Source organism: Sapajus apella, unplaced genomic scaffold (genome assembly GCF_009761245.1).
Source record: "Sapajus apella isolate SASKATOON/1434 unplaced genomic scaffold, GSC_monkey_1.0 scaffold175, whole genome shotgun sequence".
Lineage (NCBI taxonomy): Eukaryota > Metazoa > Chordata > Mammalia > Primates > Cebidae > Sapajus > Sapajus apella.
This window is the reverse complement of record NW_022437115.1, coordinates 1,138,141-1,160,315: the sequence shown is the minus strand read 5'-3', so window position 1 is coordinate 1,160,315 and position 22,175 is coordinate 1,138,141. Positions and strand designations below refer to the sequence as shown.

General features: G+C 62.4%; 2 protein-coding genes across 8 annotated transcripts in view; one reads left to right on the top strand and one right to left on the bottom strand.

Moving 5' to 3' along the window:
* TRAF7 (TNF receptor associated factor 7) overlaps positions 1-2,774 on the top strand; it is a 19,523-nt gene extending 16,749 nt beyond the window's left edge. For 3 of the 4 annotated variants that reach the window (XM_032268119.1, XM_032268120.1, XM_032268121.1), the window contains 6 exons: positions 27-143; positions 237-359; positions 570-689; positions 785-916; positions 1,001-1,120; positions 1,299-2,759. In XM_032268119.1, the coding sequence (XP_032124010.1) occupies positions 27-143; positions 237-359; positions 570-689; positions 785-916; positions 1,001-1,120; positions 1,299-1,313 (627 nt within the window). In that variant the 3' untranslated portion in view covers positions 1,314-2,759. Of the gene's footprint in view, positions 1-26; positions 144-236; positions 360-569; positions 690-784; positions 917-1,000; positions 1,121-1,298 lie in introns of all 4 variants that reach the window. The other variant, XM_032268118.1, reaches the window with a different exon arrangement.
* On the bottom strand, positions 2,115-22,175 carry CASKIN1 (CASK interacting protein 1). 4 transcript variants are annotated; one of them, XM_032268113.1, is made up of 20 exons: positions 21,921-22,175; positions 15,152-15,203; positions 14,953-15,050; positions 14,269-14,414; positions 13,925-14,020; positions 13,715-13,845; positions 11,879-11,987; positions 11,692-11,800; positions 11,504-11,598; positions 11,233-11,350; positions 9,494-9,595; positions 9,298-9,386; positions 9,138-9,222; positions 8,966-9,057; positions 8,052-8,162; positions 7,867-7,968; positions 6,339-6,477; positions 4,116-6,122; positions 3,468-3,882; positions 2,115-3,360 (listed from the first exon to the last, which is right to left on the bottom strand). In XM_032268113.1, the coding sequence occupies exons 1-20, from the start codon at positions 22,012-22,014 to the stop codon at positions 3,264-3,266; spliced, it is 4,287 nt and encodes a 1,428-aa protein (XP_032124004.1). In that variant the 5' UTR covers positions 22,015-22,175; the 3' UTR covers positions 2,115-3,263. The 4 variants fall into 4 exon arrangements, with proteins under 4 accessions (XP_032124004.1, XP_032124005.1, XP_032124008.1 ...); XM_032268114.1 differs by lacking the exons at positions 7,867-7,968; positions 8,052-8,162 and having other exon boundaries at positions 21,921-22,082; XM_032268117.1 differs by lacking the exons at positions 14,269-14,414; positions 14,953-15,050; positions 15,152-15,203; positions 21,921-22,175 and adding an exon at positions 14,169-14,195.

Genomic DNA, 22,175 nt, shown 5'->3' with positions numbered 1-22,175 from the left:
GAGGCTTCTGGTCCTCCCGCAATCAGGTGTGGGACATCCAGAACCTACAGAAGGTGAACACCATCCGCGCCCACGACAACCCGGTGTGCACACTGGTCTCCTCACACAACATGCTCTTCAGCGGCTCCCTGAAGGCCATCAAGGTATGGGCAGAGAGTGTGCCCCCATGTGTGGGTCACTGAGGCGTCCCTTGCTCGCCCAGCCCACAATCCCTGCAATCCCTGCAATCCCTGCAGGTCTGGGACATTGTGGGCACTGAGCTGAAGCTGAAGAAGGAGCTCACAGGCCTCAACCACTGGGTGCGGGCCCTGGTGGCTGCCCAGAGCTACCTGTACAGCGGCTCCTACCAGACAATCAAGGTAAGCCTGAGCACACCTGGTGGCCACAGGGCCTTGCCCCCTGCCGGCACTTCCCAGGCCAGCACCCAGGGCTCCATCTCCCCGTTCCTAACTTTGCACACGCCCTGGCTGGGTGGGTGGGCTGCCCAGCGGTGCTGAAGCTCTGGGGGTGCAGAGGCCCTGGGGATGAGGCACCTGGCCTGGAACCAAGTGGCCCGCAATTCCTTATAGATCTGGGACATCCGAACCCTCGACTGTATCCACGTCCTGCAGACGTCTGGCGGCAGCGTCTATTCCATTGCTGTGACAAATCACCACATTGTCTGTGGCACCTACGAGAACCTCATCCACGTAAGGCCTGGGTGCCTGGGTACAGGGCCAGACTCTGGCCTCATCTCCCCCGCCTTGCCCAGTGTCTTTAACCCACCTGTGCCCACCCCTCCCAGGTGTGGGACATTGAGTCCAAGGAGCAGGTGCGGACCCTCACGGGCCACGTGGGCACGGTGTATGCCCTAGCGGTCATCTCCACGCCAGACCAGACCAAAGTCTTCAGTGCGTCCTACGACCGGTCCCTCAGGGTGTGTGCTGGCCCGGTGGTGGCGGGAGGCTCAGAGGGCCGGCGTCCAGGCTCCGGCAGGCCCTCACGTCCCATGTGCCCCCAGGTCTGGAGCATGGACAACATGATTTGCACACAGACCCTGCTGCGTCACCAGGGCAGTGTCACCGCGCTGGCCGTGTCCCGGGGACGGCTCTTCTCAGGGGCTGTGGATAGCACTGTGAAGGTCAGTGCCCGAGGCTTGGGCCATTCAAAGGGGCTTGGAGGGATTGAACAGGGGAGGGGAGGGGAGGAGCTGGCAGCCCCAGCATGAGGTGGTAGAGGGCAGGTATGTTATATCAGGTGTGGCTGGGGCAGGGCAGCCGGCCACAGGACACCCTGGTGAAGCAGCCCTTTCCCTACAGGTTTGGACTTGCTAACGGGATCCAGGCCAGGCCATGGCTTCCACTGGACCGGCCCTGGACCTTTCTGAGCCAGGCTGGCCACATGGGGTGGTCTCTGGGTTTCCGCCTGCCCCGTGGGCACAGGTGGACAGGCTCTGGCAGCCAGGTAGTGCCCTCCTGCCCCATGCTCGGCGATCCTCCCTCTACTCGGCACTGTCCTCACTGCTGCCAGGACAGAGCCCAGCCCCTCTCTCTGGGTGCCAGGTACGACACTTGCCCGGGCCCACCCTCCATCCCCACCCTAGATGGAGCGAGGGCCTTTTTACTCACCTTTTCTACTGTTTTTAGACTGTGTGTAGATTTGATTACTTCCTGGTTGAAATAAACACTCCACAGACTGTGGCTGTGAGCGGGGACAGCTCCTCAGACAAGGGGGTGTGAGTGGCCTTGAGGTCGGTGTGCACAGGCTGCCATGAGTGGGGGGCATGGGGCAGTTCCTTCGGCCCACGCCAGGGCTTCCCCTCCCTGGTAGGAAGCAGCTCGTCATACCCAGGCTGCTGGCCTCCAGTTCCACCTCCCCCAACACATGCACCCCCAAAAAGAGCCAGGCACCTCTGTTTCCTGCTGTTTATTGACAGCCAATGGCAGCGCCTTGCCCAGACCTCCCCTGCCCGCCTGCTGAAGCCCAGCCTGGGCTGCCCACTGAGGAGAGGCCCTGGGGGACAGCTAGGCACTTCCCTCGAGGGGAAACACCGGTTAAGACAGCGGAAGGGGCCCTGGATGCCTGGACACCACCTCCGCCAGCCACCTCCACCCGCCCCACACCACAATCGCTGGTTTTCGGCATTTAAAAAATTTTTTTAAGAAATGTCAAAGTTGTGCCCAACACTTGTGGATCAGCAAACACGATAGAGGAGACCAATCAGTACTTCTTGGATGAGGCAGGGGAGGAAGAGAGAGGAAAAGGGAGGGCAAGAATGACCACACGACACAGCCTTGGACCATGAGCAGAAGCGTCCATGTGAACGCTGGCAGGGTGGACGGGCTGCCTGTGCAGGCCCTGGGGAGGGGGCAGGCACACCCTCAGATGAGCTGCAAGCCCATAGCCTCGCCTGCTATGCACCCTGCTTTCATGTGGCCACTACGCTGACGTGCCCATGTTCACCACACCCACCCGCGCCACAGGACACAGCCACGCCAAGAGGACATGGCCGTCGCGAGCAAGGCACATCCTCGAGTTGTTGGGGTGCAGAGAACTTAGGAGAGAAGCTCGGGGGAGCCCCTGGCAGAGCACCTGCCTCCCAGCCCCAGCCTTTCACCTGTGCTAGGGGCCTGGGGCCTCCACTCTGACCAGAGGGAGGGAAAGACCGGCAGGCAGACGGCTTGGGCCTCTTAACAGCTTTTGTCTGGAGCTAGACTTGTGTCCTTTCAGTTGGTAAATTGTTTTCTATAGAATCAATAATATTTCTTTCTTTAAATATATATTTGTTAAAGTTATACCTTTTTGTTTCTCTGGGGAAATCTGCCTCAGCTCATTCCCAATAAATTAATACTCTTGATAGCTTATATTCTGGGGGTGCGGTGGGGCAGGGGAGCCCTGACCCTGGTCCCCTGTCCCTTGTGCTGCGCCCAAGAGGCTGGCCGGGCGTCCCAATGGGCAGTTCTGTGCTGGGCCCGGGCCTGTGCGCTGCCCCGTCCCTGGTCCCGAGGCGCCCTCCCCTCCCGCGTGGGCAGGAGGCCCAGCAGGTATTGCACGGGAAGCAGCAGGTGGGGCGGGCCCGCGGGCGCGGGGTCTGCACAGAGCCCTTGGAGCCCCCGGCCATGCAGTCCTCGGTGGGCGCCCCAGCCCGGGACCAGGGGCCGGAGTTGTGCTTGTGCGGGGCCCTGCCCAGCCGTTCGCGCCGCACCCAGACGCGCCCATCCTGAGGTATAGGTCAGTGTGCGGGAAGGGCCCGGGCGGCGCGGACGGGCCCGGCGAGGCGGCGCTCACTCCAGCATGGCGTCCAGCTGGTCGGCCAGGTCATCGAACATGCTGCCGATGTCGTCCAGGATGCTGCCGGTGCTCTTCGCCGCCGCCGAGGCGCTGCGGGGCGCGGCACGCAGGGCGTGAGCGGGCGGGGAGGGCGACGCCCACGCCACGCCCATCCCCGCTAGCCCCACCCTCCGCCCCCAGGTCCCGCCCACACCTACCGCGGACCCTGCCCGTCCTCCTGCCGGATCTTTTCCTCCACTGCCTGCAGCGCCGCGGCCAGGCAAGCGCTGGTCTCCTCCAGCTTCTGCCGGGCGCTGTCGCCGGGCGAGGTGCCTTCTGGCGCGGCAGGGGGCGCAGCGGCAGCTGCGGCGGCGGCGCGCGGGGGCTTGGCGGGCACGTGCAACGCGGGCGCGCCGGGGGACGGGGGCTTGGCAGGGCTGGCAGCCAGTGAGGGCGGCGTGCTGGGCGGCTTGGCGAGGGCGGCGGGTGACTGGCGCGCGGGCGAGGGCGCGGGCGAAGGGCCGGCGCTGCCCGAAGGCAGCCCCGCGGCTGCCTTGGCGGGTTTGGGCGCTGTGGGTGGCGGCGGCGGCTTGGGGGACACGGGCGGCGGCGTGCCATGGGCGCGCTTCACCTCTGCGGGGAGGACCACGCTGGCACCGGGTGGGCAGAAGCCCCCCCGCCGCGCCCCCTGCCCCGGCCTGCTCGCGGACGAGGAAGGACCCTGCTCAGCTTGCCCCCAGCCCTGGACATGCTCGCACCCCACCATCAACTCCAGGAAAAGGAAAACCCCCCAGACCACCGAGTAGGGAGGTGGAACAGGGTCCTGCCGCCCCCTCACCCCACCCTGGCTGGTCACATACGCCTACCTGGGCTGCCAGGGCCTGGCAGCGGCACCTTCTTGGAGGTGGGTGTGGGTGAGCCCTGGATCTTGGGCACGGGCTGCGTCAGAACGGGCTTGGGAGAGACTGGCGGCTTGGCCGGCTTCCGGGCTTCGCCCTCAGGCGGGGGCAGTGGGGGTAGGTGCACCAGGTCGGTGGGCGGGGGTTCGGCAGGCGGGGGCGGTGGGGGCAGCTCCGGAGGCCCAGCCTGCTCTGAGGCTGGTCGGCGGCGCACGGTCCCAGTGCCGTTCTGGTACACGGACAGTGGCGGTGGTGGCTCAGGCCCGGCCTCCCGCTCCTTGGCTTTGGGCCGGCGCTTGACTGTGTCAGACTCAGTCAGGATGAACTTGACGTTCTCCTGCTGGTTCTGCTTGGCCCGGATGCGCCTCTTGAGTGTGGCGCTGGCCTCCACCCTGGCCAAGGGCGGGCCCTCGACACCCGCTTCACCCTTGGAGGGACCCCGAGGCCGCTGCCGACCAGTGCCATCCTCCACAAAGGGGCCTGGGTCTGCCGACTCCCCAGGCCCCCGGCGGGCAGTGGCCAGAAGTCCGGTGACTGGACCGCTAAGTGTGCGGCGCCGGTTCACCACCTCACCGCCAGGCCCAATGGCCTCTTTGTGCTTCACTGAGGCCAGCACCGTGGCCACCCGGCCCGGCTCTGGGCTGGCAGGGCGGGGAGTAGGGTGGCCCTCAGGAGGCCTACGGGCAGCCCGGCCCCCACCCCCAATGGAGGACAGCTCCAGCATGGCAGCGATGCTCTTCACGCTGCCGGCACTGCCCGTGTCCACGCTGCCAGCCAGATCACTGGCCCGCCGGCACTGTGCCCGGACCCCCAGCAGGCCGTCCTCAGGCTCGGCATCTGGCACTGGCTCATCCACCAGGTTGGCACTGGCCAGAGCCGAGCTGGAGCGCTTGGGCGGAGGCGGCGGGGGCCCCTTCTTTCGAGGACGCACTGCAAAGGACTGGCTGCGGTTGACGTTCTTGTCGGCGCCCGCGGGCGCCCTCACCGAGTGGCTGCGGCCAACTCGCCGTTGGACTGTGGCATAGGGACCCGCAGCAGCAGGCACCAGCAGCTCGTCCCGCTCAGGCTCGCTGTCGGAGGCCGCGTAGCGATTCAGACTGTGGGCTCGCTTCTTGGGCCGCCCCGGCTCCGCGTCGGCTTCGGGGGGCAGGCACAGTGTGGGCACAGCTGTCGGCACAGGTGGGGGCGCAGGCCCTGGGGCAGCCTGCCCCGCCTCGCCCTCCACAGGCTGGGGCAGCACGTAGGCAAAGCCACGGTGTGTGGGCGACTGAGGCAGGGAGCGGGGTGACATGGGGCGCTCTGTTGGCGGCAGCAGCTGTGGGGTGGGCTTCACCTTGGCTGTAGCTGGGGCTGGACCATGAGGTCCCCCAGGAGCCTGGGGAGAGCCTGGCCGGGTTTTGGTGGGCGTCTGAGGGGGCGTGAAGTGGCTGGTACCTGGTGGGAGGACCTGCCGGGGCTTGCCAGGCACAGGGGGCACGCTGGCCCTCTTCACGCTGTGACCATGACGGCCTGGCCGGCCCTCCTTGGGTGGAGTGCCGGGGGCCGGGCCCTCATCCAGCAGGTACTCCTGGCTTCGAGACATGGGACTGCTGGGCCCAGGGGGCCCGTCGCCCAGCAGCTCCTGTGAGCTGCTCATGTGCCGTGCCCGGCCACCCAGGCTGGGTTCCTGCCGTGTGGTGGCCCTTGGGGTAGGTGGCAGGTGGCTGGAGGGCTTGTCGGTGGTGGTCCCCACCTCACCCGGGCCAGTCATGGCAGCCTGCAGCTCGTCACTGAGCTCGCTGTCCTGGAAGGTGGTCATCTTAGGGGACTGGCAGTCAGCCGGTGCGGGCTCAGGTGGGGGTGGCGACTCAATGGCCATCACTTCAAGTGACTGGGGTGCCTTCCGGCGCAGGGGGCCCCCCTCATACTTGGCGTATTCAGCCTTCTGCAGTTCTGCCAGCTTCCTAACAGCCAGCATCAGCTTCTTTTGGTGTCCTGAGTGGGGCACAGGGGGCAGGTCAGGTGGACCAGGATGTAGAAGAGCAGGGGCTGGGCTACCGGCTCAGCTGGGGGCTAAGGCTGGGGCTGGGGCTGGGCCTGGGGCGGGGGCTGGGCCTGGGCCTGGGGCTGGAGCTAAGGCTGGGGCTGGGGCTGGGGCTGGGGCTCGGGGCTTGGGCTGCACTGGGGCTAGGGTCTGGGCTGGAGCCTCACCCAGCTTGGTAATGCCGATCTCCTGCAGGTCCTCCCAGGTAATGTCAGTGATGAAATCGATGTTCTCGTAGCCATTGTCCACCAGCACCTTGTAGTACTGGGCTAGGCCGATCATGGACAGCCACACGGCCAGGTTAGCCTATGGAGCAGAGACAGACAGGGGCCACCTGGGCTGGCTGCCTGCACCCTGCCCACCTACTTGGAGCTGGAAGAGGAGGGGACACTGGGCCCCTGGGGCACAGACAGACAGAAGGACGAACGGATAGCCCAAGGCGTTGGCACCAGAAACGTAGGCAGAGCCTCGGCTCAGACACCAGGCATTGTGTGCCACACAGTGAACACATGTGCACACACACATGGCTGACTACACACACACGACTGACTGCATCCACAGGACACCCTTGTCAGAGCAGGGTGGAAGAAGGCACTTTCCCACCTGGCCAGGCAGCCACAGGCACAGCACCGTGAGGAGACACACCCCAGAGTCGTGGACACAGACGCACAGGGCCACACCTGGTACAGGAACACACACATGCCCTGCACGCTGCACTCCCAGCCACACACGGGAACCAGCACCCCATCCCACGTCACACTCTGACCTCTCACTGTTTTCCCACCCGCATCAGATGCACAGCCACACACAGCCACAACACACACCCGTGCCAACACACACAGCAGTCTGCACCGACAAACACCGATCACTCTCCGAGTGGCATCCAGGCATCCACGCTCCCAGCTGGAATTCACTCATGCACCTGCTCTTGGCACACTCAGCCACCCTGGGTGCACAGCAAGGCCTGTGGGACCAGGACATGACCCCCAGGAGGACCACTGAGCCACCAACTGAGTGAGGCAAGGTAGGGTGAGTGCAGACCCGCCTGCCGGGTGGCTTCTGACAGCCACCGATCCCCTCTCCCACTGGGAACCCAGAGAGTCCACTTCAGTTTGGGCTAGGCCTGGGCCCACCTTCTGCAGGCCCAGAACCCATCCCACCGCACGCGCACCTCCGCTAATGACCACACCCGCCATGGCGTGTGCAGGGATCACCGGAAACGGGGGTGTCGGCTGTTGGTGAGGGCCACCCGTGCGGTGGAGCATGTGTGCACAAAGGCAGCTGGTGGACGCCTGCAGGGTGTTCTGTGGGCCAGCACATGCCTGGGTGCGTGTGAGCACAGGCCATAAGCATGGCCCTCTGCAGTCTGCATGTGAGTGGCAATGCTTGGAGGCACGGTGGCTGGAGGGTCCCTGTGTGACAGTCTGCATGCGGAGGGAGTGCTGGTGACAGCATGGACATGGGGAGGGGACTCTCCTGACCTCACGGTCCCTTAGCTCCAATGGCCCCTGGGCAGCATCACCTCGCCCCTGCCCCAGTGACAAAACAGGGACCGCCCAGGAGGCTCCCTGCTCACAGGACATGCTCCATGTTCCTCTCCCAAAAGCCCTGAGGGCGGGTAGGGGCTGTGGCCAGGCAGGCAGGCTCTCTGTCTGCCCGTCCTGGGCCCAGCCCCTGGGGTGCGGGTGGCCTTACGGGTTTGTGCTCAGGCAGCCAGTCGGGGATGCTTAGGCCGCTGATCTCTGCCACAATCTTCTTCCGGTGGCCCGGCTTGGTGACACCAATGGCCGTGAGGTCCTAAGCAGAGGGGAGGCTTGTCAGCTGGGGGCTGCATCTGTCCATGGGATGTAGCTGGCGCTGGCAGTGTCTGGAAAGCTCACCTCGGGGGTCATGCGGCTGATGGTGGGCAGGTCGTAGCCAGCACTGATGAAGTTGGGGGCATAGAGCTGCAGCTGGAACGCGGTGAGCCACTGGCCCACGGCCTCGGCGCTCTGGAAGACACAAGGCACCCGCTGCAGCTCGCCTGCCCGGCTGTGCCCTGCCACCGCAGCGCCTCCTTCTCTGCTTGGCCGGCGAGCCATGCAGCCGCTGAGTCCGCTGTCCGCTGCTCCATCTGCAGCAGGCCCTGGCAAGCCTGGCCGGTGAATGATCCTCAGTCCGCGGTCCCCGAGGCACCTCCTGGAGCATCCTCCACCCTTCTGCCTTCGTCTTGGATCTCCACCAGGGTGGGGGCTGCTGCTGTCCGCCACACGCCTCCCTGACTGTCCCCTGCTCCTGCACCAGGGACGCCCTGTGCCATCTTGGGGAGGCAGGTGGTGTGGCCCCATAGGAGGGGACTCTGGGAAAGGGGCCTGGGGCTGCACTGCAAGGTGGACTCTGTGGCCACAGGTAGGGGCGCCTTGCCTCCACCGTGCAGGACTCAGCCAGCAGCTTACGCCTCCCCCACACACAGGTGCACTCACACACCATGCACTGTGTCCATGTACACACTGCACTGTCTCATACCCAGCCCTCCACCTGTACACATGTGCGCAGCTCGCAGCCACACCATCATACACGCACCCCGCACACACACATGCACACACAGAGGCACAGGTTGGCCCACACACACAGCCTGCACGACGACGACACCTGTACACGCGGGCGGACACACACACGACACACACAGAGGAAAGGGTCTGGTCTGGCAATGCCCCCAACCCTGCCGCAGCCAGGCCAGGCAAGCCATGTAGGTGCCCATCGGCCTGACCGCCTCTCCCTGGAGCCCATGCTGGGAGCCCCCCAAGCCCTGTACCTTGCCCTCTGATGCCGGCTCCAGCTTCTTGGGCGGCTGCTCCCCATAGACCTGTCCAGCGTGGGCCACTGGAGGCTGGGACCGGGCCGCACCTGGGAATGAGAGTGGGTGGGGGACAAGGGCTGTCAGGCTGCTTCCCTGCCGGGCTGTGAGGCAGCATCCTTGCTCTTACCTGCGGAGCCTTCCGGAGGCTTGATGGGGCTGTCCCCCGGGCTGGACTCGGAGACGGACTTCTGGGAAAGCACCGTTGCCAGGAGCTGCAACCCAGAAACACCGGCTTGCCCGCCCGCTCCCAGCACAGTCACCCTGGCCCTGGCCACCACCCCACCTACCTTGACACCCTCGGAGCCCGCGTGCAGGGCATGGCCCCCGCTGCCCCGGCCGCCAGCCACACCGCTCACACTGCCGCTTCGTTCCCCACCTGCTGGCGCGAGGGGGCAGGATGAGGCCGGTGCTGGCCCCCGCCTGGCCCCACGGTGGTGCCTTGTGGAAGTCCTGCCACCTCTGCCCTTCGGGGACCCGGCCTACCTGCAAAAGGCTTCCTCAGCACCCAGATCTCCTCTGGGGGTGCGGAGGGTCCCGATGAGCTGCCTCCCTGGGGCAGGCTTGGTTCAGTGCCTGCTCGAGGACCTGTGGGCCGAGCACAGCCTCCTGAGTCCTAGGCTAGTGTGGGTGGCTGCTGACACAGAAGGGACATGGGGCAGAGGCCAAGTGGCCACACCGGGGGGTCCTCTCTGCTCACTGTTGTCCCCAGGGAGCTCAGAAGCCCTCGGAAGACCCTTCCCACCCCAGGCGTTTAGAGCAGGAGAGGGGCAGAGGCAGCCCAGCCCAAGCATCCTGCAGGTGGCCCTGGGGTCCTGCAGGCAGGCAAGCTGGGGACTGCTGGACAGTGTGAACGTCTCCGTGCTGGGGACCAGGGGGCAGACAAGGAGCCCCCGCACAAGCTGGAGCCAAGGCTCCCACTCAGGAGCTAGATGGCCATGGCGGGGGCTGGCCCTGCCTGTCAACCTCCGTGTCCTCCATTAGAAATAAACTGGTCCCGGGCCGGGCGTGGTGGCTCAAGCCTGTAATCCCAGCACTTAGGGAGGCCGAGGCGGGTGGATCACGAGGTCAAGAGATCGAGACCATCCTGGTCAACATGGTGAAACCCCGTCTCTACTAAAAATACAAAAAATTAGCTGGGCATGGTGGCACGTGCCTGTAATCCCAGCTACTCAGGAGGCTGAGGCAGGAGAATTGCCTGAACCCGGGAGGCGGAGGTTGCCGTGAGCCGAGATCGCGCCATTGCACTCCAGCCTGGGTAACGAGGGAAACTCCGTCTCAAAAAAAAAAAAAAAAAAAAAAAAAAAAAAAAAAAAAAAAGAAATAAACTGGTCCCTTGGAGCCGCCACGTGGGGCTTCATAGCCTGGGCCCCTGGCCTGGTCCCTCTCCTCAGCCTCCTGTTCCTCAGATGTGCCAAGCTTTTGCCTGCCTCAGCACCTTGTTTTTTTCTTTTTTCCTCACCAAGAGCAGACACTTGAGTGCCTTTTTGTTGTTATTGTTTTGAGACAGGATCTAGCTCTGTTACTCAGGCTGGCACAATCTTGGCTCACCGAAGCCTCCACTTCCCAAGCTCAAACAATCCTCCCACCCCAGCCTCCCAAGTCCCTGGGGCTACTGGCACATGCCACCGCCTTTAGCTAATTTTATTTTTTGTAGAGACAGAATCTCAGTCTGTTGCCCAGACTGATATTGAACTCCTGGGCTCAAACTCTCTCCCACCGCAGCATCTCAAAATGCTGGGATTACAGGCGTGAGCCACCACGCCCGTCCCCGTCCCCTTTCAACACACAGCTCCTGCCAGTTGGAACCACTCACCTCTCAGGGCATTCTCTGGCCTTCTCTGACTGCCCCATCTCAAGCAGGCCCTACCCGTGCCCTGGGTCACTGGTTGGTAAATGTCCCTCCATGTTTACTTTGCTGTCCCTGCCGCTTCTCACCCCAGGGCAAGCTCCTTGGGAGCTGGGTTCCCATCTGCCCTGGTGGCCAGTTCAGAACCAGAACGTGGCGGCACACGGGGCTTGGTGGAACACATTAAGTAACAAGTGTGGGAATGGACAAAGAGACAGCCGCTGGGGCACTGAGATGCTCCCCACTCAACCCCACTGCGGCGTCCAGAACCCCAGCCCTGCTGGACCCCTACGCCTTCGGCACACTCGCCACTTCCAGCCCCCAAGCCCAGACTGCTGGGTTCCTGCCTGCCCCTCCAGGGCAGGGTGGGACTTGCCTGCCCGCTTGACAATGGCCTCGCCCAGGGAGGATGGGAAGTAGCCCACCCGGTCATTGCCCGTCCGGTTGTCATGGATACAGCCCTTCCATCGACCATCCGGATGCTGCTCGAGGACCTGGCCAGTAAGGTAAGGAGCGCTCAGGGAGATGCCCCCTTTCTCAGTGCCTCCTGCGCAGGGCCCCCCAGTTGCAGCGGGAGGGTGTTCTGAGGTGCGCATGCCCAGGTCCCACCCCCTCCCTGCCGAGACGACCCCTGGGGCCACGCTCACAGTGATGATGTCCCCCGCCTTCACGTTGAGGCTGGTCAGGTCGTAATTGTTGCAATAATCCTTGGTCGCCCGGACCTGCAGGGCCGCCGAGGCCTCTGGGGATACAGGAGGGGGCCCCCCAAGTCCTGCAGACTGATCTGGCCCAGCTCCAGCCCCAGCCCCTGCTCCTCTGCCCTGCCCGGGCCCACCTCGCAACAGCTGCTTGATCTCCCTGCTGGCCTGGGACGTGGTGAACTGGTGCACGATGTCCAGGGCTGTCTGGCTGTAGGTGTTCCTCACATGGGCATTGATCCCGCTCTGCACACGCGAGATGTGAGGCCCTGTCAGGAGCCCCCACGGCCCACTGGGCCCAGCGCCCCTGGCCCCCAGACTCACATCCAGCAGCAGCCGCACCACCTCCGTCTTCCCGCAGAGCGCAGCCTCGTGCAGGGCGGTGCCGGACTTGGTCTGACGGTTAATGTCGATGCCAGCTTGGAGGAGGAGCCTGGCAGGAAGGCGAGGTGGACAGGCGGAGCTTTCTAGCAGGAAGCCAGCCCCAGCACCCCCAAACCAGGCCTCCATTTCCAGGTGCCCCAGCGGCCCACTAGGGGGCTGAGGACTGTCCAGCCCTGCTCCATGTTTCTGACATACACTGAGTGCTGAGCGCTTTTTCTTTTCTCTTTTTTTTTCGAGACAGGATTTGGCTCTTCTCACCCAGGCTAGAGTGTAATGGTGCGATCTCGGCTCACTGCAACCTCCACCTCCTGGGTTCAAGCGATCCTCCAGCCTCAGCCTCCAGAGTAGCTGGGATTACAGGTGCCTGCCACCATACGCAGCTAATTTTTTGTATTTTTAGTAAAGATGGGGTTTCATTATGTTGGCCAGACTGGTCTTGAACTTCTGACCTCCTGATCCAGCCTCCTGAGCCTCCCAAAGTTCTGAGATTATAGGCGTGAGTCACTGTGTCCAGCTTGCTTTTTCTAAGTCTGGGTCTCTGTCACCCAGACTGGAGTGCAGTGATGCAATCGCAGCTTACTGCAGCCTCAAACTCCTGGCCTCAAGCAATCCTCCTGCCTCTGCCTCCAGAATATCTGGGATTACAGGCATGTGCAACTGTTCCCAACTCTTTTTTTTTGTTTTGCTTTTATTTTTTGTAAAGACCAGGTCTTGCTGTGTTGCCCAGGCTGGTCTCTAACTCCTGGGCTCAAGCAAGCCTCCCGCATCGGCCTCCCAAAATGCTGGAATTGCACGCATTTTGAACCACCGCACTCAGCCCACTTTTTAAGAAAGTAGAGATGAGGCCGGGCACAGTGGCTAACACCTATAATCCCAGCACATTGGGAGGTTGAAGTGGGTGGTTCACGAGGTCAGGAGATCAAGACCATCCTGGCCAACATGGTGAAACCCCATCTCTACTGAAAATACGAAAATTAGCTGGTCGTGGTGGTGCATACCTGTAATCCCAGCCACTCAGGAGGCTGAGGCAGGAGAATTGCTTGAACCCAGGAGGCAGAGGTTGCAGTGAGCTGAGATCACACCACTGCACTCCAGCCTGTGACAGAGAGAGATTCTGTCTCAAATTAAAAAATAAATAAATAAATTAGAAATAGGGTCTGTCACCTAGGCTGGAGTGCGGTAGTGCAGTCCACTCACTGCAGCCTCAACCTCATGGGCTCAAGCAATTCTCCTGCCTCAGCTTCCCAACGGGCTGGGTCTACAGGTGTGTGCCACCACAACCAGCTAATTTTTCTGTGTTTTGTAGTGATAGGATCTTGACATGTTGTTGCCTAGGCTGGTCTTGAACTTCTGGCCTCAAGCAATCCTGCCAAAGTGCTGGGATTACAAGTATGAGCCACTGTGCCCAGCCCACAGTGAGTGCTGTTGAAGGGATCTTCCGGCGCTAAGACTTCTCAGCTGCTGTCTTGTTTGACACTAGTGTAGGCGCTGCTGTGAGCCCCACTTTATGGATGGGAAACCGAGGCTCAGAGTTCAGCAACTGGAGTGCACCCAGAGGCAGCAGGGCCGGGAAAGAGCAAGCAGAAGCCCCCTCCCCAGCCCCTCTAGCTCATCCTGTACATGGGCGCTAGAGGCCATGCCAGAGGCTTGACCATGGACCTGGGACCCTGCATATTCCTGCCCTATCCCCAAGCCAGAAGCTGCTGCCCTGAGCCCCAGGCTGCTACTGAACTCCAGGAACCCTAAGGTGGAGGCCCTCCCTGCCACCGGCTCTACCTGATGATGTCAATGTGGCCGTTCTTGGCTGCGAGATGCAGAGGGCTGGTGCCGTTGGGGTCAGTGGTGTCCCCCGGCCGGGGCTCTAGCAGCGCCGCACACATGTTACTGCTGAGGAGCAGCTGGACCACCTTGAAGGAGAGTCAGGGTAGAAGGGTCCTGGTGTGGGGCTCCCCAGCTCCACCCCATGGGGCTCCGTGGAGGACTCACCCCAACACGGCCGAACTCGCAGGCCAGGTCCAGGGGTGTCTTCCCCGAGTTGTCTACCATGCACGGGTTGGACTGGTGCTGCAGCAGCATCTCAGACTGGAGGCCAAGGGTGCAGTCAGGCCCTCACATCCTCAGCCTGCGAATCCTCAGCCCCGCACACCCTCAGCCCTGGGCATCCTCAGCCCCGGGCATCCTCAGCTCGGACATCCTCAGCCCGGGCATCTCCAACCCCGGGCATTCTTACCCCGGGCATCCTCAGCCCCAGGCATCTTCAGCCCAGGCATCCTTACCCCGGACATCCTCAGGCTATGCTGCCCCTGCCTCCGCCCCCACTCAGGCCTCACCACATCATAGTGACCATGCTGGGCTGCCAGGTGCAGGGGGATGTGGCCCTCATCGGATGGGATGTTCACAGCAGAGCCTGCCTTCAGCACCAGCTTCATGGGCTCCTTCCGGCCCTGCCAGGCAGCGTAGTGCAGCGGCCGCATGCCTGGGGGGTGAGGAGATGCTGGGAGCCAGCCTCTGACCCCAAGCCCACCCTGGGGGTGGGAAAGTGCTGGAAGCTGACCCCTGACCCCACCTGGTCCACCCCGGGTTGGGGATGCTGGGAGCTGAACCCTGACCCTAAACCCAGTGCTGGTGGGTGGGGGTGCTGGGAGATGACCACTGACTGCAAGACCAACCCTGGGGGATAGAGGGTGGTGGGAGCTGACCTCCAACCCCAAGCCCAGCGCTGGGGGCTGGAAGGCTGCTGGGAGCTGACCCCTGACCCCAAGCCCAATGCTGGGGAGTGGGGGATGCTGGGAGCTGAGCCCTGACCCCAAGCCCAATATGCGGGTGGTAGGGGAATGCTGGGACCTGATCACTGACCCCAAGCCCACCCCTGGCCTCCAGGACCCTGATCCCACAAGGACATGCCTGAACTTAGACTGAGACCCTGGGCTGAGAACTCAGCCAAGGATCCACGCAGGCCCTGGGGAGCCCCCCCACTGCCTCTGCTCCCGCCAGAAGCCCTGGGCCAGTCTTGCCTTTGTTGTCCTTGATGTCCACAGCGGCCTGGGCCTCCAGCAGCAGGCTGATCAATTCCGTGTTGCCATTCAGGGCCGCGTGGTGCAGAGCCGAGAAGCTGGCACAGGCAGACGACGCATAGAGCAGAGGCCCCAGCACCCATCCCTCCTCAGGAGCCGCCCTCCCATGCAGGCAGGCACTGTCCGGCTCAGAACTCACCCATCAGGGTCCTGGAAGTTGACGTTGATCTTCTTGGTGGAGCCCAGGAGCTCTGGGGATGGAAGGAGACTTGGTGAGGGGAGGCTGTGCCAGCCCCTCCAAGCAGCCCGAGGGCAGGGAGAGGGTGCCAGCTATCTCCCTGGCAGGCACAACTCTGCTGGGCTCTCAGTCTGCAGACACTCGTCCACTCCCACACTCACACCTTCAGCTCTGCCCTGCAACCAAGTGTCAGCCGCTTGGGCCTTGGTGTCCCATTGTCCTGAGATGTGGGGTTTCACAGTACTGAGGACTCTGGCCTGGGGTCTTTGTTCCCACCTGGGGACAGTAGGCAAGGCCATGCACCCACACAGGCACACACATGTGCACGCGCACCCCTCCCTTGGGACGCTGGCTGAGCACCTGCCAATGGTGGGAGGGAGAGAGCCGGCCCAATCTGTCTCTCAGAAGGATCCAGATGGGGCCGGGGGTGGCCAGGGAGGCTGGAACACCCGGAAATGGGGGTATCTCTGGGGGAGGATCTGCATCTCCACCATGCAGCACCCCCACTGCCAGCCCTGGGCCAAAGCCAGTGTGGATGAGCAGAAGGGGGAGGCGGGCGAGTGGGCTGGCACCTCTGAGCGACCTCACGAGAACGGCCGCCTCCTCCCTGGCGGGGCTAGGAGCACCTGAGGCCAGAGGGGCCCACGCCCTCCCTTCAGGGCCCCAGTGTCCTCCTGGGCGCCCCCAACCTGATCTCTTCCAGCCAGCTACCAGAGGAGGGAAGCCCACCAATGACCTCCCAGTGGGCTCCAGTCCAAGCAGACAGGCCAAACCCCCGCCTATCTGGGCCGTGGTTACATAACCCATTTGTGGGTCAGTCACTCTGAGAGGGGAGCTGGTAGGACAGAGGCCCCTTTGTCCAGGCCCAGGACGGGGGGGTGGGCGCTGAGGACAGGGGAGTTGAGGGAGTCGAGGCACAGGGCTGGCTGCAGGGCTTGCACAGTGAGCCACAGCAGCCCCGGCTGCCCTGGCCTCGGTCTCAGCCACTGGACTCAGAGTGTGGGTCCCCTGATGACCCACAAGGCTGAACAAGGGAGCCAGACAGCTATGAATTCAAATCTCTGCTCTGCCACTCACCAGCCTGTGGCCTTGGCTGCTGGAGCCTTCCCTGAGCTAGAGCAGTGGGTGCTAACAGGGCCTCCCAGAGGCGTGAGAGCATTTCCAGACATAAAGCTTGCAGGGCCTGGCACAAGTCAGGTCTTGGTGTGTGGCGATTACTAATATTAGCCGTACAGGAATCCAACCCCCACCTCTCTCCAGCCAGTTCTCCTAGCAAGCAAAGAGGTCTCCAGCCTCGCCGGCCCCTCCTCCTCTGTTCAGACACTGCTGGCACTGGTGTCCCTCTTGGTTAGTGGCAATGCCATCCTTCCTGACCGTGGCCCAGGCCAAAACTTTGGAGCCAGCCCTGGGGCCTTTCCTGTGCACCTGTAGCTTCTCCGTCAGCCCTGACTCCCAGACACCCCAGAGCATACTTGAAACCCTAGCCCATCTCCCCATGGCCACGGTCACTGCCCTGGTCCAAGCCGGCATCTCTGGCAGGACTGGTCCAATCCCCTCCTCACTGGTGTCACTAAGATCCTCCTACATCCCTTGGTCTAACCTCCACACCCACTGCATGTAATCTCACCACACGCCTGTAATCTCAGCACTTTAGGAGGCTGAGGCAGGAGGATCACTTGCGGCCAGGAGTTTAAGACCAGCCTGACCAACGTAGAAAGACTTTGTTTCTACAGAAAATAAAAGAAACAAAATTAGCCAGGCATGAAGATGTGTGCCTGTGGTCCCCACTACTTGGGAGGCTGAGGTGGGAGGATCACTTGAGCCGGAGGGGTTGAGGCTGCAGTGAGCCATGACTGCACCACTGCATTCCAGCCTGGGCAACAGAGCAAGATCCTGTCTCAAAAAAAAAAAAAAAAAAAAAAAAAAGACAGAGAGAGAGGCCAGGCACTTTGGTTCACGCCTGTAATCCCAGCACTTTGGGAGGCTAAGGTGGGTGGATCACGAGGTCAGGAGTTCGAGACCAGCCTGACCAACATGGTGAAATCCTGTCTCTAGTAAAAATTTTAAAAATTAGTTGGACATGGTGGCACATGCCTGCAGTCCCAGCTACTCAGGAGGCTGTGGCAGGTTAATTGCTTGAACCTGGGAGGTTGCAGTGAGCTGACATCATGCCGCTGCACACCAGCCTGGGCAGCAGAGCCAGATTCTAACTCAAAAAAGAAAAAAAAAGAAAAAGGAGTGAGAACATGAGTCAGATCCTCCCACCCCTCTCCTGAAGACCCCCTGCCTGGCAGCACCCGCCTCACTGGGAGGGGAGGCTGAGACTGGACAGTGACCATGCCAGAAGGGGAGGCTGGGATTGGACAATGGCTGTGTGTGAGGGGCTGCTCTTAGCTCCCATTATTTCCATCACTCCTGCTGCAGCTACATAGGCCTCCAGACCCCTTCAAACTACAGGCCGCCCTGTGGCAGTGCCTTTGCACGTGCCCTGTGCGCATGCGCGACTCCTCTTCCTAGTTATTCCCACGGCCCTCCTCACCTTGTGCGCATGTGCGGCTCCTTGTCTCTAGTTCTCCCCACGGCCTTCCTCACCCTGTGTGCCTGTGCGGCTCCTCTTCCCTAGTTATCCCACGGCCTCCGTCACCCTGTGCGCATGTGCAGCCTCCCTCATCCTGTGCGCATGTGCGGTTCCTCTTTCCTAGTTACCCCCACGGCCTCCCTGACGTTTTTCAGGTCTTTACCCACAGGTCACTCACTCATCATGCTCTCCCCATCTGAAGTGAACCCTGCCCGCCTCGCAGCTACTGTGCTTGACTCGGTGGCCCTCATCACCACCTGACACGTCAACTTCCTTCTGCTCTTGCTTTTACCCATCTCCATCACTCAACTACAAGCACCAAGGGGACAAGGGCCATCATCTGTTCTGCTCACTGCAGAATCCTCGGTGGCTGAAACAGTGCCCTGTGCAGACAAGGTACTCAGTTAGCTGGGGACTGGACTGATCTCCTCGTCCCCCACATGCTGCCTGCCCACCTCGGTGGCTTCAGGGGTGTGTGGCCTGTGCTTGGCTCAGAAGGGCCCCCATGCCTGGGGATGCTCCCCTGTCACCATCTTGCAATTCCTTTTCTTTTTTTTTTTTTTTTTTTGGAGACAGAGTTTCACTCCTTTTGCCCACGCTGGAGTGCAATGGCGCAATCTTGACTCACCGCAACCTCCACCTCCCGGGTTCAAGCGATTCAGCGATTCTCCCGCCTCAGCCTCCCAAGTAGCTGGGATTACAGGCATGCACCACCACACCCGGCTAATTTTGTATTTTGAATAGAGATGGGATTTCTCCAAGTTGGTCAGGCTGGTCTCAAACTCCTGACCTCAGGTGATCCGCCTGCCGCGGCCTTCCAAAGTGCTGGGATTACAAGCGTGAGCTACCGCGCCAGGCCTGAAATTCTTATTTTTTGAGCAAAGGGCCCTGCGTTTTCATTTTGCATGAGGACCTGGGAATTATGTTGCAGGGCTGCCATTGTCTCTTGCCCATTAGCTGAAGGGAGTACAGATGTCACTGTCCCAGGCATCTCTGCCAGGGCCACACTCAGGAGGTTCTCCCCCTGGAATGCTGACCCCGGCTCTTTTGTTCCAGGGCAGTCAGCCCTCAGCATGTCCTCAGGGCTGCCCAAGCCTGGCCCTGTCCTCCCTTCCCCAACTAAGGCAGCCAGAGAGCTCAATGTGAAACCCACCTTCTCACCCAGCCACACCACACCTTCAGGGGCTGAAATCTCAGAGGGGCTGGAGGTCAAAGCCCAGAAAGTGACAGATGCTGGTGGGGGAGGGGAATCTCCCTCAGGAAGGGGACCACCCCCACGTGAGGAGGGGTACATGACTAAAGCCGTCTCATCCCTCTCCCCATCCATGGTCTCCTCAAGAGGGAAAATAGCTGAAATTGGATGGGAGTAGCTTGAGGTCTTGGGACATGCTAACCCCAATTCCTTTGGGGGAAAGTGGTTACCCAAGAAGGTTCCAGAACTGAGAAGGGCCTGGGGCTGGGGGCTGTTTCACCTGAAAACAGGTTCTCTGGATGAAGAAGGAGCAGAGCATGGCTGGAGGGGGCTAGAGCCAGGATGAAAGTAAAACCTTCACCCCCCCAGGCCAGGTGCAGTGGCTCACGTCTGTAATCCCAGCACTTTGGGAGAACGAGGCAGGCAGATTACGAGGTCAGGAGTTTGAGACCAGTCTGGGCAATACAGTGAAACCTTGTCTCTAATAAAAATATAAAAATTAGCCAGGCATGGTGGCACGCGCCTGTAGTCCCAGTTACTCGGAAGCTGAGGCAGAAGAATCGGTTGAACCAGGGAGATGGAGTTTGCAGTGAGCCGAGATTGAGCCACTGCACTCCAGCCTGCGTGACAGAGCAAGACTCCGTCTCAAAAAAACAAAAGAACAACAAAAAAAACCCTTAGCCACGACCAGCCCTCTCACTGCTGTCCTGAGCCTGTCCCCACCTCTGGGGTCCAATCCATACCCCAGGCTAGAAGGGAGCCATTAGTGGGCCAAGGTGAGAGGGTGGCGGGCACTGGCCCTTGGTGCTCAGAGGCATCCTCCAGGGCATTCTCAGGCCTGCCTCCGTGGACAAGGGGCATCTATGGATGGGGTGTGGGTCAGAGGGAAGAGTGGACTCCTCCCAGCCAGCAGGAGGCCAGCCCCTGCCCCGGCATCTCCCCCAGGGCAGGTTCCTCTTCCCCTCAAGGACAGCTGCTAAGTGGTGTGCGTGTGCAGGCACAGGAGGCTGCCTTCAGGGTGGGGCGACTGGGGGGCTGGCTGAGCCTGGGGTGACTTTGGAGCTGGGGGATGGAGGGAAGGGGCCGGGCACCCAGAAGGGACCCTGGAAGCAAGTCTCATGGTGAAAGCCCTGGGCTCAGGGGGCCGTGGAGGACACTGCTGGACACCCCCCACCTCGTGGCCCAAACTCAGCTGTACTTTGCTGAATCAAAATACATCTTACTCCAAAGCAGGCCAGCGTTGCCATGACAACCGAGCTAATTCATGGAGGGATTTCTCCTCTGATTTATTACACCCGCCCCTGTGAGTCAGAGAGCACAGACGGGGCCAGGGCAGGTGTCTCTCCTGCCCCAGAGGCCAGGCAGAACAGGCAGAGACCCAGGTGAGGGTGGGAGCCCCCACACCTCCCCAGAATGGCCACAATAGAAGGGAAGAGGAACCCCCAGAGTTGAAGCCCCCACTTCTCCTGCCCCTGGCCTAAGGCCGAGGTCGTTGCTGGCATTTACTGAGCACTTACTGAATGCCTGGGCTTCAAGTGCCAAGGCTCACTGGTCTTAGGACCCCAACGTGAGGCTGACATCCCATCCTACAGATGAGGAGACTGAGGTCCACTGAGCTGGAGTTGTCTGTGCCCAAGGTCGTGCGACCACTAGGTGGAAGCCTTTACCTAGCCTTCCCTCTCAATCCCCACACCTGCTTTCCAGGCTCAGCTGAGGCTGCCTCTGTCCATAAGCTCTCCCTTGCTGAGCCCTGGGACTTGAAATCAGCTTCAGGCCAGCCTGCAAGGCACCAGTGCTCCCTTGCTCTTACTGCACACAATAGACAGGAGCTGGCCAGCCAGTCATGGGCCGCTGGTGAAGCGGGGAGGGAGAGCGGTTGTCCCTCTGGGACTGTAGGTCCTCCCACCTCCCAGGAGCCAGTCCTAGTCCTTGGCATCCCCCTGGAAGAAGGGGAGGTGGACTCCCTGGATTACAGTCTGTGGGGGTGGAGTGAGGAGGGAGGATACCCAGACCCCACATGCCGACCCGCAGAGCCCTGCCTGTGCCCGCACAGGTGCCCTGACACACTGACACGGCTATACGTGCGCAGCCGCACACGCGGCTGGTCCACACACCCATCCATCCATCTCCAGCGGCCCCCAGGGAGGCTACGCGCTAAGCCAGGATGAGTGCTGGGATCAGGGCTCCCAGCTCCCAGCCCTTTACCCGGGCCCCCACAGCGCAAGCTAGGGATGGCCAATGGTGGTCCCCGACTCCCTCATGGCCTCTTTTCCCAGCAGGGATGCTGAGGACCTGGGTCTGCTGGAGCCTGACTGAGCAGGGCCACAAGCCCTTGCCCCCAGGCCGGCCCTGCCTGGAGTCCAGCCTGCCCTGGGCTGGGCGACCTTGGGCCTCTGCTCTCCCATCAGTAAATGGCCCCCCCACCGGCCACGCCAGGGCAGCCACACCCCCAGCGTGGTCCTGCCCCCACCTTCCCTGCAAAGCGTGTTATTAAACATGGGGCTGGGAGGGGGTCTGCCAGGGACTGTCAGCTCCCGGGTCGCTCCTCGCCACAGGGGCCCCCCTCCCTGTCTGCCCGGTGCGTGTGGTGGGGGGGGGGCATCCGCCTCGCCCTTTGCAGGCCCCAGCAGAGACCTCCAGCTGTCAGCCTGCAGCCTGAGAAGGGAGGGGGACAGAGGCAGGGAAGGAGGGATGCGAACGCCCGCGGCCCAGGAGGCGGGTGCCGCCAGGTGCCCGCTGGGGGGCTCAGGGTGACAGCCGGCGCTCGGGGCCGCCCCATCTCCAGTGCTGGGGGCAGCGGGTGGGGGGCACGGACTGAAGGTCTGGGAGCTGCTGGCCCCGCCCCGCCCCCGGGGACCCGACAGCGTCCCCTCCCCGCCCGTCGCCGGGCGGGGTAGGGGCTTCCGCGCCGGGGAGAGGCCCCGGGGCTCCCGCCCGCGCCCCGTGTCCCCGGCACTCACTGGCCTTCCCGGGCCGCGGCCTCTGCAGCAGCCTCTGCGCGGTCCCTACGTCCTCCGCCTTCACCGCCTGCACCAGCTCCTGCTCCTTCCCCATGGCGCGGCCGGGGCCGCAGCGACGCGGCTGCGCTCGTGCGCTCGGCGCGGCTCAGAGGCGGCGGCGGCCCCGCGGCACCGGCCGCCTCCTCCGCCGCCTCCTCGCCGCCCGCCGCCCCTTCGCCCTCCTCAGGCTCCGGCTCGGGCTCCGGCTACCGGCGC